The sequence below is a fragment of the Mirounga angustirostris genome, unplaced genomic scaffold (genome assembly GCF_029215605.1).
Source record: "Mirounga angustirostris isolate CCGP_5_RB_7025 unplaced genomic scaffold, mMirAng1.0.hap1 SCAF_9, whole genome shotgun sequence".
Taxonomy (NCBI): domain Eukaryota; kingdom Metazoa; phylum Chordata; class Mammalia; order Carnivora; family Phocidae; genus Mirounga; species Mirounga angustirostris.
The window spans coordinates 28,696,458-28,713,325 of record NW_026991717.1 but is presented as its reverse complement, the minus strand read 5'-3'; the positions used below and the strand labels follow the sequence as shown (position 1 = coordinate 28,713,325).

At 39.8% G+C, this 16,868-nt stretch overlaps 1 protein-coding gene across 8 annotated transcripts in view; it reads left to right on the top strand.

Annotated features, from left to right (window-relative positions):
* Positions 1–16,868, top strand: part of HERC2 (HECT and RLD domain containing E3 ubiquitin protein ligase 2) — a 259,145-nt gene that overhangs the window by 187,421 nt on the left and 54,856 nt on the right. For all 8 annotated transcript variants that reach the window (XR_010404924.1, XR_010404925.1, XM_064570045.1 and 5 more), the window contains 2 exons: positions 1,212–1,403; positions 4,648–4,801. Coding sequence is in view for 6 of the 8 variants with exons in the window: in XM_064570045.1 (XP_064426115.1) it covers positions 1,212–1,403; positions 4,648–4,801 (346 nt within the window). In the remaining 2 variants the exon portion in view is untranslated. The remainder of the gene's footprint in view (positions 1–1,211; positions 1,404–4,647; positions 4,802–16,868) is intronic.

Sequence of the window (16,868 nt, the reverse complement as noted above, 5' to 3'; positions counted from 1 at the left end):
TGTGTATATACACACAATAGAGAAGTACACTTGTATTTATTTCATTATAAATGTGCATATTTTGAAAACCACTGGTTCACAACAATACAATCAATTCTAATTGCACAGGATTCATTTTTCTTTTCTCCCCCTCTGTATTTATAACTCTTCTCTGAAAGTGAGAGACCTGACCCTTGTTATTGGCAGTTTATTTAGTTCCCCTTAGGTAGGCAGCTTCCCATCTGGTTGCCACTCCTTTCCCACATGGGTACCCTCCTTTCTCTGCACAGCTTCTGATGCTCAAAACCAGTCTAACTTCTGCAGGGATGACCTTTTACCTGCTTGATTTGTGACCTCCCCCTCACCTCCCATGCTGTCCAGCCAAAGCAGGGACACCTTCTACTTTGCATGGCTCTGTCACACTGGCCACCCCCACATGTGGACACCCTCCCCAGCCCACTTAGGTGCTCCCTATGCCAGACCATTGTACCCTTCTGACACTCTCTCCCTTGCCAGCATATTCCCTTTGGGGACAAATATGCATTCTTTTTTTTTTTTTTTTAAGTTTTTATTTAAATTCCAGTTAACATACAGTGTAATATTAGTTTCAGGTGTACAATATAGTGATTTAGCACTTCCATACAACACCTGGTGCTTATCATAACAAGTACACTCCTTAGTCCCCATCATCTATTTAATATGCATTATTTTCAATTATACTTGGAACTCTTGGTTTATTATGCTATTACTGCTGACAAAAATATGTTCTATAGAAATTACTCATAACCGTCTTTGGTAATAAAAAAATTACTATTTATAAATTAGGTGTCTAGACTCAACTTCTAATACTTGGCAATCTCCTAAGGTGAGGATTTAATGCAGAAATTATCCTGAATTATGCAAAATTTTTGCTTTTAGGTAGAAGAGGCATTTCCTACCAGTTTATTTATGAGACATAGGCATTATCCAGATTATTATACCCCTAAATTCCTATCATTTCAATTTTGGTTTGATTCATAAATAAAAATGGTTAATTGGTCTTGAAAGCATAGTGTACATGGTGATGGAAATTTTATGGGTCTGTCGTTTCTTAATCTGGCATTTCATGGTGTTAAAGGCCTTCTAAAGCCCCTTATTCATCAGTAGTAGTTGCGTATCCTTTGAGTTTATAAGGTAAACTGGTGACTATTTCTTAATGTATCATTCCTCATTTTAATTGTTGGACTTTTTAGGATGTTGAAAGCCAAAATAAAGCATCAGGCCCAGAACCTCAGTCCTTGGATGAATTCACCAGTCTGCTGGTTGCGGATGACACCCGAGTCATGGTGGACTTGCTCAAGCTGTCCGTGTGTAGCCGGGCAGGGGACAAGGGCAGGGACGTGCTTTCAGCTGTGCTCTCTGGCATGGGTACCGCCTACCCACAGGTGAGCCACACAATGGGTGCTGTGGGCCTCCCCTCCAGGGAATATGCTACTGTTGACATCACACCTTATCTTGTGCTTGATTTTATTCTAGTAGATAGCAGTTTAGAAGGACTCTTTGTAAGTAAGTCCTTTCTCTGTCATATGTGCTGCAGTTGTCCTCTCAGTGTGCCTTTTGACATCATTTTGGTACTTTTTGCCATTTAGAAATTTCTAATTTTTATGAAGTCAGATCTGCCAGTTTTTTTCATTGATGGCTTCTGGATTTTGTATTATGCTGAAAAAATGCTTACCTACATGACAGTCATATTTGAAGAAATTTTCTCAAGTTTCTTCTAATTATTTTTATGATTTCAGTTATTATATTTACATCTTTTAGCCATCTGGGATTTATCTTTTTTTTTTTTTAAGATTTATTTATTTCTTTGGAGAGAGAGAGAGGGAGAGTGTGAGTGAGTGGGGGAGAGGGCCAGAGGGAGAGAGTCTTCAAGCAGACCCCTCACTAAGCACACCATGAGGCTCCCATCTCACAACCCATGAGATCATGACCTGAGCCGAAGCCAAGAGTCGGAAACTTAACCGACTGAGCCATCCAGGCACCCCATCTGGGATTTATCTTAATGTAAGGGATAAGGTAGGGATCCAACTTTATTTTTTTCTAGATGGCAAGCATGTTGCCCAACACCGTTTATTGAATAATCTATCCTTTTCTCAATGATTTGAAAACTATTTTAATCATATTTTGAATTCCTGTATATATTTGGGTCCATTTATGGACTCTTGTTCCATTAACCTAACTGTTTATGGTCTCATACTACAGTGTTTTAACTATTATAACTTTAAATAGGTTTTAATATTTGGTAACACTGGATCCAATAGGATTTTTTGCTATGGTGGCAGTGTTTTGTAGCTGAAGCCATTCAGTGTGATAGCCTCTAGTCACGTGTAGCTGTTGACCACTTCAAAAATGACTAGTGCACCTGAGGAACTGAAGTTTTCATTTTATTTAACTTTAATTAATTTAAATTTGCATAGCCACATGTGGCTAGTTTAAGATATAAAGCCAGCATCGTGTATCAGTATATCTTAGAAATTGGATTGATGAGTCCTAAAGTTTTTTGGCTTCCTTAAAGACTCTTATTTATCAGTGGCCTTGCTCTGCCTTTTTTACAGCTGGCCACATCAGGAAGTCTGATGCCATGTGCTCTGTACAGATATGTAATCTGTGTTTCTCTGGGCCCCATATCACTACCACCCAAACGAGAAGGTACTTAAGTATGGTTGAGTGGTCTTGAAAACATAGTAAATGGTTTGGTAGATAGTAAATGGTTTGGGGCTTGTTATTTCTTAATTGTATTCAGGAAGAACAGGAAGTAGGTTTCCTACTTTCTAGTTTTTTGAGGCAAGTTACTTGGCATAATTCTGAGAGATTGAATCAAGATGAGTTGCCACAAGCAAAAGCTTAATTTTTTTTTTAAAGATTTTATTTATTTGTGAGAGAGAGAATGAGAGACAGAGAACATGAGAGGGAGGAGGGTCAGAGGGAGAAGCAGACTCCCTGCTGAGCAGGGAGCCTGATGTGGGACTCGATCCCGGGACTCCAGGATCATGACCTGAGCCGAAGGCAGTCGCTTAACCAACTGAGCCACCCAGGCGCCCGCTTAATTTTTTTTTTATAAGTTTATTGCATTTGTGAGAGGAAAGGATATGAACGAGGACATGGATTTAAAGTAATAATGCCCAGCATTTGTTGTACATACCCCTGCCGGGTCCAGTTCTGGTGCGTTCTTGGTACGAGGGTAGGTGTTGGTATTCTCTGTTTACAGATGAGGAAACCGAGGCTCTGAGGGGTTGTTTCTGGCTCATGGACACTCAGGTTGCTGGTGGGTGGGAGAAATGGTGTTGGACCCTGGGTGCTCTGAGGGCAGAGCCATATCTATGACCCTTATGTCATCGTGTCCTGAGAAGCTTATTGGACCCTCCTGAGGGAATGATGGGTTTTTCAGAGGAAGATTGTGCAGCCCAGAAGACCCCTGGTGGGCTGTGCAGTAGGTGTTTGATGACACCAACATCTATGTCTCAGTGACATAAACCCACAGCAGGTTCAAGGAGATACAGAAGCAGAGATAGGATTGTCTTCAAACTGTCCTGACCAGTGGCAAGATGCTAGTCCTTTGTCCTACCCTGACATACTATCTGGAACTCTTGAAAGAGAGATGTGTGAATTTATGGTTCTAATACCTAGATGGCAGTGATAGTAGTTTGTCATTAGTAAAAAACTGTTTACTAAGTTAATCGGTTTGTTATCTAAATATGAGGAAAAATAGAGAAAAAAATCATTCCTGAAAAGTATGGAATAGAGAATAGTTTTTTTTTCTGAATGTAGAAAATTTACAGGTCATTATTGCTATAATATATATTTTTTTAAAGATTTTATTTATTTCTTTGAGAGAGAGAGATGGCAAGAGAGAGCGAGAGAGAGAGCACAAGCAGGGAGCCTGAAGCGTGGCTTGATCCCAGGACTCTGAGATCATGACCTGAGCTGAAGGCAGACGCTTAACCGACTGAGCCACCCAGGCGCCCTTTCTTATTTGTTTCTAAAAATAGAAGTCAAGAAGTTTCTAATCACCAGAGTTGACCACTTCAGTGGTGTGAGTCACTAAAATTTTAAAATGAAATAATGACATTATGGATTGTTGAAGGAATATGGTCTGGGGGCTGCCTCTTAATGTCCTGGGTCAAGAGAAATTCCCACTTATGTTTGTGTTTATAGCCTCTCATTCCAGATACTCTGCTGCTGTTTGGCCTGGATGGCTTGATCATTCTTCTTTATTCCTGCCCACTCCTGCTTGATCCCTGGTGTCTTCTTGGATTTTGGTCATTTTTATCACCTTTCTGCTCCTTCCCTTGATATTTTGTTCCTGAGGAAGATTTTTCCTACCTAGGAAGTAATCTTGTCTTGATGTAAAAAGAAACTGTTGTGATCACAGTTTGATCATTTGGGATGTATTGAGTGTCTTATATATGTCAGGCACCTCCCAGCTTCATACATACATATATAGGCACCTCTGTGAGCTCTGTGCTATTTTGATGTTATAGGTGAGGGAACCAAGCCCTGATTTAAACTAGATTTCTCAAATTCCCAAGTGCTCTGCTCTGCCACCCGGTCCCTGCGGAAAGACCTGGAGCAGGGCTGGCAGGGGTAGTATCTTGATGACTTGATCTGTGCCCCTGCTTCCTCCACCAGGTGGCAGATATGTTGCTGGAGCTCTGTGTCACCGAACTGGAGGATGTAGCCACGGACTCACAGAGCGGCCGCTTGTCCTCTCAGCCGGTGGTGGTAGAGAGTAGCCATCCCTACACGGACGACACTTCCTCCAGTGGCACAGTCAAGATACCAGGTATTCAGTGCTGGCCCAGGGGGAGGAGGTGGGGGGAATCTCTGCCCATAGAATGGCTTCGTTTCTGTAATTGCATCATAGAAGTAACCATCACCATTTTATAGAAAAGAAGCTACAGAATTGCTTTAGAATTATTTCTAAACTTTTCTAATAAAAACCTTTTTTTTTTTTCAAAATATGATACAGAAAACCACACAAAGTGAATGTTTAGCTTAATGATTATTAGGTGGATGCCTTAGTTACCAAAACTCAGACCTAGAAGAGGTCCTGTGCCAGTTTCTAGAAGCCCTTCACGTGTCCCCACTAAACTGATTGCTGTCCTCATTTGGAGATAAGGGTGACTTGTATTTCTGGACAGTTTTTACTACCCAAGTGTGCTTCCACTTCTTAAGTCTCTTTTTAATTAATAGTTTTTATCTTTTAGTTTCTTATTGTAACTTTAGTTTCTTCCTTTATTTTCTTTTTCCATTTGTTTCAACAATGTACCTACTGAGGAACCTGGGCCTTTGAACCTTTAGGCTTCCCTGCAACTTGGATTTGCATACCCCTGCTGTACTTCAGCCTAGTCTTCAACCTTGTCTTTCTGCAAATTTGCCTTGATTCAGAGTTCCAAGTAGTTCAGCCCCTTTGGCGAGACCATTGGTGGTTGTGTCCTAGCATCTGAAAGTACCTGGTGCCTGCTTGTCTTTCCTTATGTGATGTTAGCAGCTACCAATGCTCAGAGCCTGAGGCCATTAATCCACTGGGATTGCAAAATGATTCTATTCTAATTGTCTCATTTCTTTCTTATTAGCTGGAATACTTTATAAAGAAATATTTTCCCTCATCCTTTAATTGGTTACCCAGGGGTGCTGTTTGCATAAGCAAGGGATTAAAAGCTTGAGTGTTTTTTTTTTCTCCTATTTATATATATATATATATATATATTTCATTATGGTATGTTAATCAACATACATTACATCATAAGTTCTTGACATAGTGTTCCATGATTCATTGTTTGTGTATAGAACACAGTGCTCCATGTAGTACGTACCTTCTTTAATAACCATCACCAGGCTAACCCATCCCCCCATCCCCCTCCCCTCAAGAACCCTCAGTTTGTTTCTCAGAGTCCATCGTCTCTCATGGTTCGTCTTTGATCCGATTTCCCCCCGTTCATTCTTCCCTTTATGCTATCTTCTTTTTTTTTTTTTTTTAAACATATAATGTATTATTTGTTTCACAGGTACAGGTCTGTGATTCAACAGTATTACACAATTCACAGCGCTCACCATAGCACATACACTCCCCAATGTCTATCACCCAGCCACCCCATCCCTCCCACCCCCCACCACTCCAGCAACCCTCAGTTTGTTTCCTGAGATTAAGAATTCCTCATATCAGTGAGGTCATATGATACATGTCTTTCTCTGATTGACTTATTTCGCTCAGCATAATACCCTCCAGTTCCATCCACGTTGTTGCAAATGGCAAGATTTCGTTCCTTTTCATGGCTGCATAATATTCCATTGTATATATATATCACATCTTCTTTATCCATTCATCTGTCGATGGAAATCTAGGCTCTTTCCACAGTTTGGCTATTGTGGACATTGCTGCTATAAACATCGGGGTGCACCTACCCCTTCGGATCCCTACATTTGTATCTTTGGGGTAAATACTCAGTAGTGCAATTACTGGGTCGTATGGTAGCTCTATTTTCAACTTTTTGAGGAACCTCCATACTGTTTTCCAGAGTGGCTGCACCAGCTTGCATTCCCCCCAACAGTGTAGGAGGGTTCCTCTTTCTCCGCATCCTCGCCAACATCTGTCATTTCCTGACTTGTTAATTTTAACCATTCTGACTGGTGTGAGGTGGTATCTCATTAAGGTTTTGATTTGGATTTCTCTGATGCCGAGTGATGTTGAGTACTTTTTCATGTGTCTGTTGGCCATTTGGATGTCTTCTTTGGAAAAATGTCTGTTCATGTCTTCTGCCCATTTCTTGATTGGATCATTTGTTCTTTGGGTGTTGAGTTTAAGAAGTTCTATATAGATTTTGGATACTAGCCCTTTATCTTGATATGTCATTTGCAAATATCTTCTCCCATTCTGTCGGTTGTCTTTTGGTTTTGTTGATGAAGTCCCAATAGTTCATTTTTGACCCTGCTTCCCTTGCCTTTGGCGATGTTTCTAGGAAGAAGTTGCTGCATCTGAGGTCGAAGAGGTTGCTGCCTTTGTTCTCCTTTAGGATTTTGATGGATTCCTGTCTCACATTGAGGTCTTTCAACCATTTGGAGTCTATTTTGTGTGTGGTGTAAGGAAATGGTCCAGTTTCATTCTTCTGCATATGGCTGTCCAATTTTCCCAACACCATTTGTTGAAGAAACTGTCTTTTATCCACTGGACATTGTTTCCTGCTTTGTCAAAGATGAGTTGACCATAGAGTTGAGGGTCCATTTCTGGGCTCTCTATTCTGTTCCATTGATCTATGTGTCTGTTTTTGTGCCAGTACCATACTGTCTTGATGATGACAGCTTTGTAATAGAGCTTGACATCCGGAATTGTGATGCCGCCAGCTTTGGTTTTCTTTTTCAACAGTCCTCTGGCTATTTGGGGTCTTTTCTGGTTCCATACAAATTTTAGGATTATTTGTTCCATTTCTTTGAAAAAAGTGGATGGTATTTTGATAGGGATTGCATTGAATGTGTAGATTGCTCTAGGTAGCATTGACATCTTCACAATATTTGTTCTTCTAACCCATGAGCATGGAACGTTTTTCCATTTCTTTGTCTTCCTCAATTTCTTTCATGAGTATTTTATAGTGTTCTGAGTACAGATCCTTTGCCTCTTTGGTTAGTTTTATTCCTAGGTATCTTATGGCTTTGGGTGTGATTGTAAGTGGGATCGACTCCTTAATTTCTCTTTCTTCTGTCTTGTTGTTGGTGTATAGGAATGCCACTGATTTCTGTGCATTGATTTTATATCCTGCCACCTGACTGAATTCCTGTATGAGTTCTAGCAGTTTTGGGTTGGAGTCTTTTGGGTTTTCCACATAAAGTATCATATCATCTGCAAACAGTGAGAGTTTGACTTCTTCTTTGCCGATTTGGATGCCTTTGATTTCTTCTTGTTGTCTGATTGCTGTGGCTAGGACTTCTAATACTATGTTGAATAGCAGTGGTGATAGTGGACATCCCTGCCGCATTCCTGACCTTAGGGGAAAAGCTCTCAGTTTTTCCCCATTGAGAATGATATTCGCTGTGGGTTTTTCAGTCTAATATTTCTACCATTGTAGGTTACATATCTCTTCTCCCGAGCTGCTTTCAAGATTTTCTCTTTGTCTCTGAGACTCATCAGTTTTACTATTAGATGTTGGGGTGTTGACCTATTTTTATTGATTTTGAGAGGGGTTCTCTGTGCTTCCTGGATTTTGATGCCTGTTTCCTTCCCCAAATTAGGGAAGTTCTCTGCTATAATTTGCTCCAATATACCTTCTGCCGCTCTCTCTCTTTCCTCTTCTTCTGGGATCCCAATTATTCTAATATTGTTGCGTCTTATGGTATCAGTTATCTCTTGAATTCTGCCCTTTTGATTCAGTAGTTGTTTATCTCTCTTTTTCTCAGCTTCTTTATTTTCCATCATTTGGTCTTCTATATCACTGATTCTCTCTTCCGCCTCATTTATCCTAACAGTTAGAGCCTCCATTTTTTATTGCACCTCATTAATAGCCTTTTTGATTTCGACTGGGTTAGATTTTAGTTCTTTTATTTCTCCAGAAAGCATTTCTCTAATGTCTTGCATGCTTTTTTCAAGCCCAGCTAGTATCTTTAAAATCATCATTCTGAACTCTAGCTCCGACATCGTACTAATGTCTGTATTGAGTAGGTCCCTGGCAGTCGGTACTGCCTCTTGTTTTTTTTTTGAGGTGATTTTTTCCGTCTTGTCATTTTGTCCAGAGGAGAATAGATTAATGAGAGAACAAAATGCTAATAGGGTAACAACGTCCCCAGAAAATATACACTAAACAAATCAGAAGAGACCTGAAACCAGGGTAAAAGAAAGGGAAAGAAAGAAAAGAGAAAGAAAAAAAGAAAAAGAAAGATAAAAACAAGGAAAGAACAACAGCATAAAAGAAAAACAGAGTATGATCAAATATGATTAGGCTTGTGAATAGATCAGTGCCACACACTAGATTTTGGTCGTATTTTGGTCTGTTAGAAGGAAGTGCCTCCCAAAATTTTAAAGAAAGAAAAACTTATATATGTACAAAAATAAGGGTTAATACGATGAAGGGATGGAATATCACTGTAAAGATGGAAATTATAAAAGGAATTGATAAGATAAGAAGTTGGTTGAGAAAAGAAAGAAGAGGATTTAAGAAAAAAAAAAGGGGAGAATGTGATCAGGCAGGAGATTAGAACAAAGCCATAGACTAGAGATTTAGGGTATATTTTGGTCTGTTAGAAGAAGCTGTATCCCAGAATTTTAAGAAGGGAACAACTTATATACATATACCAAAAATAAGGTTAACTACTATGAAGGGATAGAATATGACTCTAAAAATGAAAAATAAAAAAGATGTTTTAAAAAAGTAATTGATAAGATGTTGGTTGAAAAAGGGAAAAAGAAAAATTCAAAAAAAAAAAAAAGAAAGTTAAAAAAAAATTAACGTTGAAAGACTAAAGAATCATGGTAAAAAATCCATGAATTCTATGTGCAGTATTCCTCTAGCGCTGGAGTTCTGCCATTCTCATTGATTGGTAAACTTGGTCTTGGCTGGCTGTTCTTGCTTATCTCCTGGGGGAGGGGCCTGTTGCTGTGGTTTCCAAATGTCTTCGCCAGAGGCGGAATTGCCCCGCCCTTGTCATGTCCAGGCTAAGTAATCTGCTCGGGTTTGCTCTCGGGAGCTTTTGTTCCCTGCAAGCTTTCCGTACAGCTTTTAAGGATGAGAGTGAAAATGGCCTCCTCCGATCTCCACTTCGGTGGAGCCGAGAACCTGGGGCCCCACTCCTCAGTGAGCCCCCGGGGAAAAGCAGTCAATCACTCCCATCTCCCCGGTCTCCGGCCACACTCCATGCTTACCCGGCCTGTGATGGAGCATTTCTGTCTCTGGCACCTGACCCCGTGTGGAGTCTCCAAACCCAGCAGAAACCTGCGGTGTGCTCCCGCATCGCTCCTCCCAGGGGAGGAGTCTCCCCAGGTGTGCCGCTTGTTGGGTCCCTGCTGGAGGAGCAGTGGCCCGACTGTGCTGCGGATTTTGGTTTATGGCAACCCAGAGCTGAGAGCCCACACCTTGGCTCTGTCTCTGCAGCCGGCTTCCCCGCTCTGATACCTGGAAGCTCTGCCACACTCAGGCACCCCTGGTCTTTCTGTGACCCTGAGTGTCCTGAGTCCACACTGTCCCAGCGAGTGTTCCACACCCCTCCCCACCATTTTGCCTCCAGAGTGACGTCCCTCAGCAGAGCCGACTTCTAAAAGTTCCAATATTGTGCTCTGCTGCTCTATCACTTGCTGGGAGTGGCTGACAGAGGCCCTCTTCCCCACCATCTATCTTCCCAAATATCGCCTTGGATTCACTTCTCCATACGTTCTTCCTTCCAGAACGTGGTCGCTTTTCTGTTCAGAGAGTTGGCTGCTATTCTTTTCTTCGATCTCCTGTTGAGTTCGTAGGTGTTCAGAATGGTTTGATCCCTATCTAGCTTCATTCCTGGGACCAGACGAAATTTAGGTCTCCTACTCCTCCACCATATTGCCCCTCCCCACCTCCTATTTATATTTTTAAGAGAATGAATGGGTTCCCTATCATTCTTCGAAGGTGATCAGTTAGAGTTTTTTTTTCTTTTATATCATTGTGAACTCATCACTTTAAACATATATGATGGGCTTTAATAATTGTGATTATGATCCTATTGAAGCTCAAATTATATCATCTCTAGATATCTGGATTCTCTTCAGTTTGTCTCTGGAAATCACTTTGGTGGTCTATTAATAACCTCCATGCAGTATGATATGACAAGATGCTTTAGGCTTGTCATGTAGTTTCTGCCCTGGAATCTTCCTTGGTGTATTTTAGTGGAGATGGCTTTCAGATTAATGGGCTGTCATTGTTTCTAGACCTTTTCAGTAGACAGAGATAGGATGAATGTTTGGGCAGTCCACTGACTGACTTTCTTTTGAGTCCATACTGATACATTAGAGTCAAATTCAGAACTGCAAGGTTTCTACTTAACCTCTTCTGTTGCATCTGTTTTCTTCTATACTGAAAATCCTGGTTAGACAGGGATGACAGAATTAGAATATCTCATAATTATTCATTTGCTTTATCTCACGTTGCATAAACAATGGACTCAGGATTCAATTCTAATACAAACATGAATATAGTTCCTGAAAATAGCTAAAAAAATTATTTTTGGCTTATGCTATGTTCTTTCTCACAACTTTATTAAAATGATTATACTATGTCTACCAAAGCATAATAGCTATTACATACCATACTTCTTCCAGTCTTCATTTAGTCTTAGTTTACTCTGTTTAATGCTCACTTCTAGTCCTTTGTCTCTTTTTTCATTATGGTTGTCTGAAGCTCACTTTCTAGTCAGTTATTCTGCAGGGCTCAGAGGATGGCAGCCCTGGGATCAGCTTATCCATGACAGTTTGTGCTCAAACTTGAAAGTTAGCTTTTCTTGGTAGTAAATCTTTGGATCGCATATTCTTCCTCTGTGAAAGTGTGATGGTGATAACCTATTTTTCCCCTTCTATGCTGTGCTTTGTTTCAGTAATTTTACTAGAATATGTTTTCATGTTGGTTACTATAGGTGATATTCACCAATAAGGGATGTGCTTCTTTAAAATGTAGTTTCAGGTCTTTTCTCTGTATGTGCTGTTTGCATCCTTTAGCTCTCTTTCATGGACACGTGGTCATCGTTGTGTGTTGGATACCTTTTAGAGTCAGTGTTGACTACTTCATCTCTCAAATACTTTCTACCTCTTTCTTTTTCTTCCTTTCCTCCTACTGTTTGTCTTAAAGCACCATCTATTATGTTCATTTACTCCTATATTCTTTATAGTTTAGTCTGAATTTTGTAATTTTTTTGGTAATTTTTTACTGAATTTTATTATTTAATACTTTGGTTGTCCTAATTCTAACTTATGTTGTTTCTTTCATATTTTGATAATTTTGTTAATTTTTAAAAACTTCTTTAGAAGTAGTAGATTATAGTTTTGATCTTTTTTGTAGGCATATCTTTCTAGTCTGTGTTTATTGAAGGGATATTATTCTGTTTCTTCTTTTTTCTTTTTTTTTAATTTATTTTTTCTTTTTTTTTTAAAGATTTTATTTACATATTAGAAAAACAGTGAGAGAGGGAATACAAGCAGGGGCAGAGGGAGAGGGAGAAGCAGGCTCCCCACTGAGCAGGGAGCCCGATGTGGGGCTTGATCCCAGGACCCTGGGATCATGACCTGAGCCGAAGGCAGATGCTTAATGAGTGAGCCACCCTGGCACCCCTTTATTTTCTCTTTTCTAAGAACAACTTTGTATTGGATTTGACCTTGATACTTTTATCTTGCTCATTTTTATGTGAAAAATTTTTTATAACTTTTAGAAAAGCTTTCTTAACTTTAAGCTATTACTCTTTCATGATAGAAATTAAAAAACAAAAGGTATTTCTACTGAGCATTTGCCTACCACAGAAATCTGGTGGCCCTCTTTATCTTTTTTGTTTCTTACTTCATACCCACTCCACCAGCAAATCCTATCATTTCTGATTTTTAAAAAAATTTTAATTCCACTTTAGTTAACATACAGTGTTATATTAGTTTTAGGTGTACAATATAGTGATTCAGCAATTCCATACATCACCTGGTGCTCATCAGAAGTGCTCTCATTAGGGCGCCTGGGTGGCTCAGTTGTTAAGCGTCTGCCTTCGGCTCAGGTCATGATCCCAGGGTCCTGGGATCGAGTCCCACATTGGGCTCCCTGCTCCGCGGGAAGCCTGCTTCTCCCTCTCCCACTCCCCCTGCTTGTGTTCCTGCTCTCGCTCTCTCTCTCTCTGTCAAATAAATAAATAAAATCTTAAAAAAAAAAAAAAAAGAAGTGCTCTCATTAATCCCCATCACCTATTTCACCTACTCTCACACCCACCTCCCCTCTGGTAACCATCAGTTTGTTTTCCATAGTTAAGAGTCTGTTTCTTGGTTTCTCTCTCTCTCTGTTTTCCCTTTGCTCATTTGTTTTATTTCTTAAATGCCACGTACGAGTACAGTCATGGTATTTGTCTTTCTCCGACTGACTTGTTTCACTTAGCATTATACTCTATAGCTCTATACACATCATTATTGCAATGGCAAGATTTCATTCTTTTTTATGGCTGAGTAATATTCCATTGTGTATATATACTACATTTTCGTCCATTCATCTATCAGTGGATACTTGTGCTGCTTCCATATCCTGGCTATTATAAATAATGCTGTTATAAACATCAGACTGCATGTATCCCTTTGAATTAGTGTTTTTATATTTTGGGGGTAAATACCCAATAGTGCAATTACTGGATCATAGGGTAACTCTGTTTTTAACTTTTGTTTTTAAAGATTTTATTTATTTATTTGAGAGAGAGAGAAATAGTGAGAGAGGGAACACAAGCAGGGGGAGCCGGAGAAGCAGCCAGTGCCCCACCCCCACTGAGCAGGGAGCCTGACGTGGGGCTCGATTCCAGGACCTTGGAATCATGACCTGAGCTGAAGGCAGATGCTTAACCGACTGAGCCACCCAGGTGCCCCAATTTTTAACTTTTGAGGAACCTCCATTCTGTTTTCCAGAGTGGCTGCACCAGTTTACATTTCCACCAGTAGTCTAAGAAGGTTCCTTTTTGTCCACATCCTCACCAATACTTGCTGTTTCTTGTGTTTTTGATGTTAGCCATTTTGACAGGTGTGAGGTGATATATCACTATAGTTTTGATTTGTCTTTCCCTGATGAGTATCCTTTCATGTGTCTGTTGGCCATCTGTATGTCTTCTTTGGAGAAATGTCTTTATGTCTTTTGCCCATTTTTTAATTGGATTATTTGTTTTTTGGATGTTGAGTTTTATAAGTTCTTTATATTTTGGGTACTAACCCTTTATCAGATATGTCATTTGCAAATATCTTACTCCATTCTGTAGGTTGCCTTTTAGTTTTGTTTCCTTCGCTGTGCAGCGCTTTTTATCTTGGTGAAGTCCCAATAGTTTATTTTTGCTTTTTTTTTTTTTTAAGATTTTATTTATTTATTTCAGAGAGAGAGAATGAGAGAGAGCACATGAGAGGGGGGAGGGGCAGAGGGAGAAGCAGACTCCCTGCCGAGCAGGGAGCCCGATGTGGGACTCGATCCTGGGACTCCAGGATCATGACCTGAGCCGAGGCAGTCGCTTAACCAACTGAGCCACCCAGGCGCCCTTATTTTTGCTTTTATTTCCCTTGCCTCAGGAGACATCTAGAAAAATTTTGCTTTTTTGATGTCAGAGACATTACAGCCTGTGCTCCCTTCTAGGATTTTTATGGTTTAAGGTCTCACGTTTAGGTCTTTTTTTTTTAAGATTATTTATTTATTAGAGAGATAGAGCAGGAACAGGGGGAGGAGCAGAGGAAGAGGGAGAAGCAGACTCCCCAGTGAGCAGGGAGCCTGACCTGGGGCTCGATCCCAGGTCCCTGGGATCATGCCCTGAGCTGAAGGCAGCTGCTTAACCGACTGAGCCATCCAGGCACCCCAAGCATGGAATGTCTTTACATTTCTTGGTGTCTTCAGTTTCCTTCATCAGTGTTTTATAATTTTCAGAATATAGGTCTTTCACCTTTTTGGTTAGGTTTAGTCATAGGTATCTTATTATTTTTGGTGCAGTTGAATTGGGATCAATTCTTTGATTTCTTTTTCTGCTGCTTCATTATTAGTGCATAAAAATGGAACAGATTTCTGTATATTAATTTTGTATCCTGTAATTTTACTGAATTCATGTATTAGTTCTAGTAGTTTTTTGGTGGAGTCTTTAGGATTTTCTTTATAGAATATCATCATCTGCAAATCAGAAAGTTTTACTTCTTCCTTACCAATTTGAATACTTTTTATTTCTTTTTGTTGTCTGATTGCTATGGCTAGGACTTCCAGTGCAAGTTGAATAGAAGTGATGAGAGTGGGGGCATCTGGGTAGCTCAGTAGGTTAAGCATCTGACTCTTGGTTTCAGCTCAGGTCATGATCTCAAGGTCATGGGATCGAGCCCCATGTTGGGCTCTGCTTGAGATTTTTTTTAAAAGATTTTTATTTATTTATTTGAGAGTGAGAGAGTGAGAGAGAGAGCACAAGAGGAGGTAGGGTCAGAGGGAGAAGCAAACTCCCTGCTGAGCAGGGAGCCCGATGCAGGACTCGATTCCGGGGCTCCGGGATCATGACCTGAGCTGAAGGCAGTCGCTTAACCAACTGAGCCACCCAGGTGCCCTCTCCTTGAGATTCTTACACCCTCCTTCTTCTTACCCCTCTGCTCCTCCCCTCACCCACTCCCCCAAATAAATAAATAAATAAATAAATAAATAAATAAATAAATACAATCTTTAAAAACCCCACTTTTTTGAGAGTGGACATCTTCTTCTAATTGCTAACCTTAGGGGAAAAGCTCTTGTTTTTTTCCCCCATTGGGTATGATGTTCACTGTGAATTTTTCATATATGGCCGTTCTTATGTCGAGGTATGTTCACTCTAAACCCACTTTGTTGAGGGCTTTTAGCATGGATGGATGTTGTACTTTGTCAAATGCTTTTTCTGCGTCTGTTGAAATGATTGTATGGTTTTTATCCTTTCTCTTATTGATTTGATGTATCATGTTGATTGATTTGTGAATGTTGAATCACCCTTGCATCCCAGGAATAAATCGCACTTGATTGTGGTAAATGACTTTTTAAATGTATTATTGGATTCAATTTGCTAGGTTTTTTTTTTTTTTTGAGGATTTTGTGTCTATGTTTAACAGAGATATTGGCCTGTAGTTCTCTTGTGTGGTGTCTTTATCAGGTTTTGGTATCAGGGTGATAATGGCCTCATAACTTGGAAGTTTTCTTTCCTCTTTTATTATTTGGAATACTTTGAGAAGAGTAGGTATTAACTCTTCCTTAAATGTTTGGTAGAATTTGCCTGTGAAGCTTTCTGGTCCTGGACTTTCATTTGTTGGGAGTTTTTTGATTATTGATGTAATCTCCTTGCTGCTTATCAGTCTATCCAAATTTTCTATTACTTCCTGCTTCGGGTTTGGTAGTTTATATGTTGGTAGAAATTTATCTATTTTTTCTAGGTTGTCTAAATTTTTGGCATATTGTCTTTCATAATATTCTCTTACAGTTGTATTTCTGTGGTGGTGGTTGTTATTTCTCCTCTTTCACTTGTGATTTTATTTATTGGGGTCCTTTCTTTCTTTCTCTTTTGGTGAGTCTGGCTAGAGATTTATCAATTTTGTTGATCTTTTCATAGAACCAGCTCTTGGTTTCATTGATCTGTTCTATTGGTTTTTTTTTTGGTTTCTGTATCATTTATATTTGCTCTAATCTTTATTACTTCCTTCCTCCTGGTTTTAGGTTTTGTTTGTTATTCTTTTTCTAGCTCCTTTAAGTGTAAAGTTAGGTTGTTTATTTGAGACTTTTCTTTCTTCTTGAGGTAGGTCTCTGTTGCTAGAAACTTCCCTCTTAGAACCATTTTTGCTGCATCCCAAAAGTTTTGGACCATTGTGTTTTCATTTTTGTTTGTTTCCATATATTTTCTGATTTTTTCTTTGATTTCTTGTTTAACGCATTGATTTTTCAGTAGCATGTTATTTAACCTCCATGTATTTGTGTTGTTTTTTTTTTTAAAGATTTTATTTATTTATTTGACAGAGAGAGACACAGCGAGAGAGGGAACACAAGCAGGGGGAGTGGGAGAGGGAGAAGCAGGCTTCCCGCGGAGCAGGGAGCCCGATGTGGGGCTTGATCCCAGAACCCCGGGATCATGACCTGAGCTGAAGGCAGACGCTTATCGACTGAGCCACCCAGGTGCCCCTGTATTTGTGTTCTTTCCAGATTTTTCCT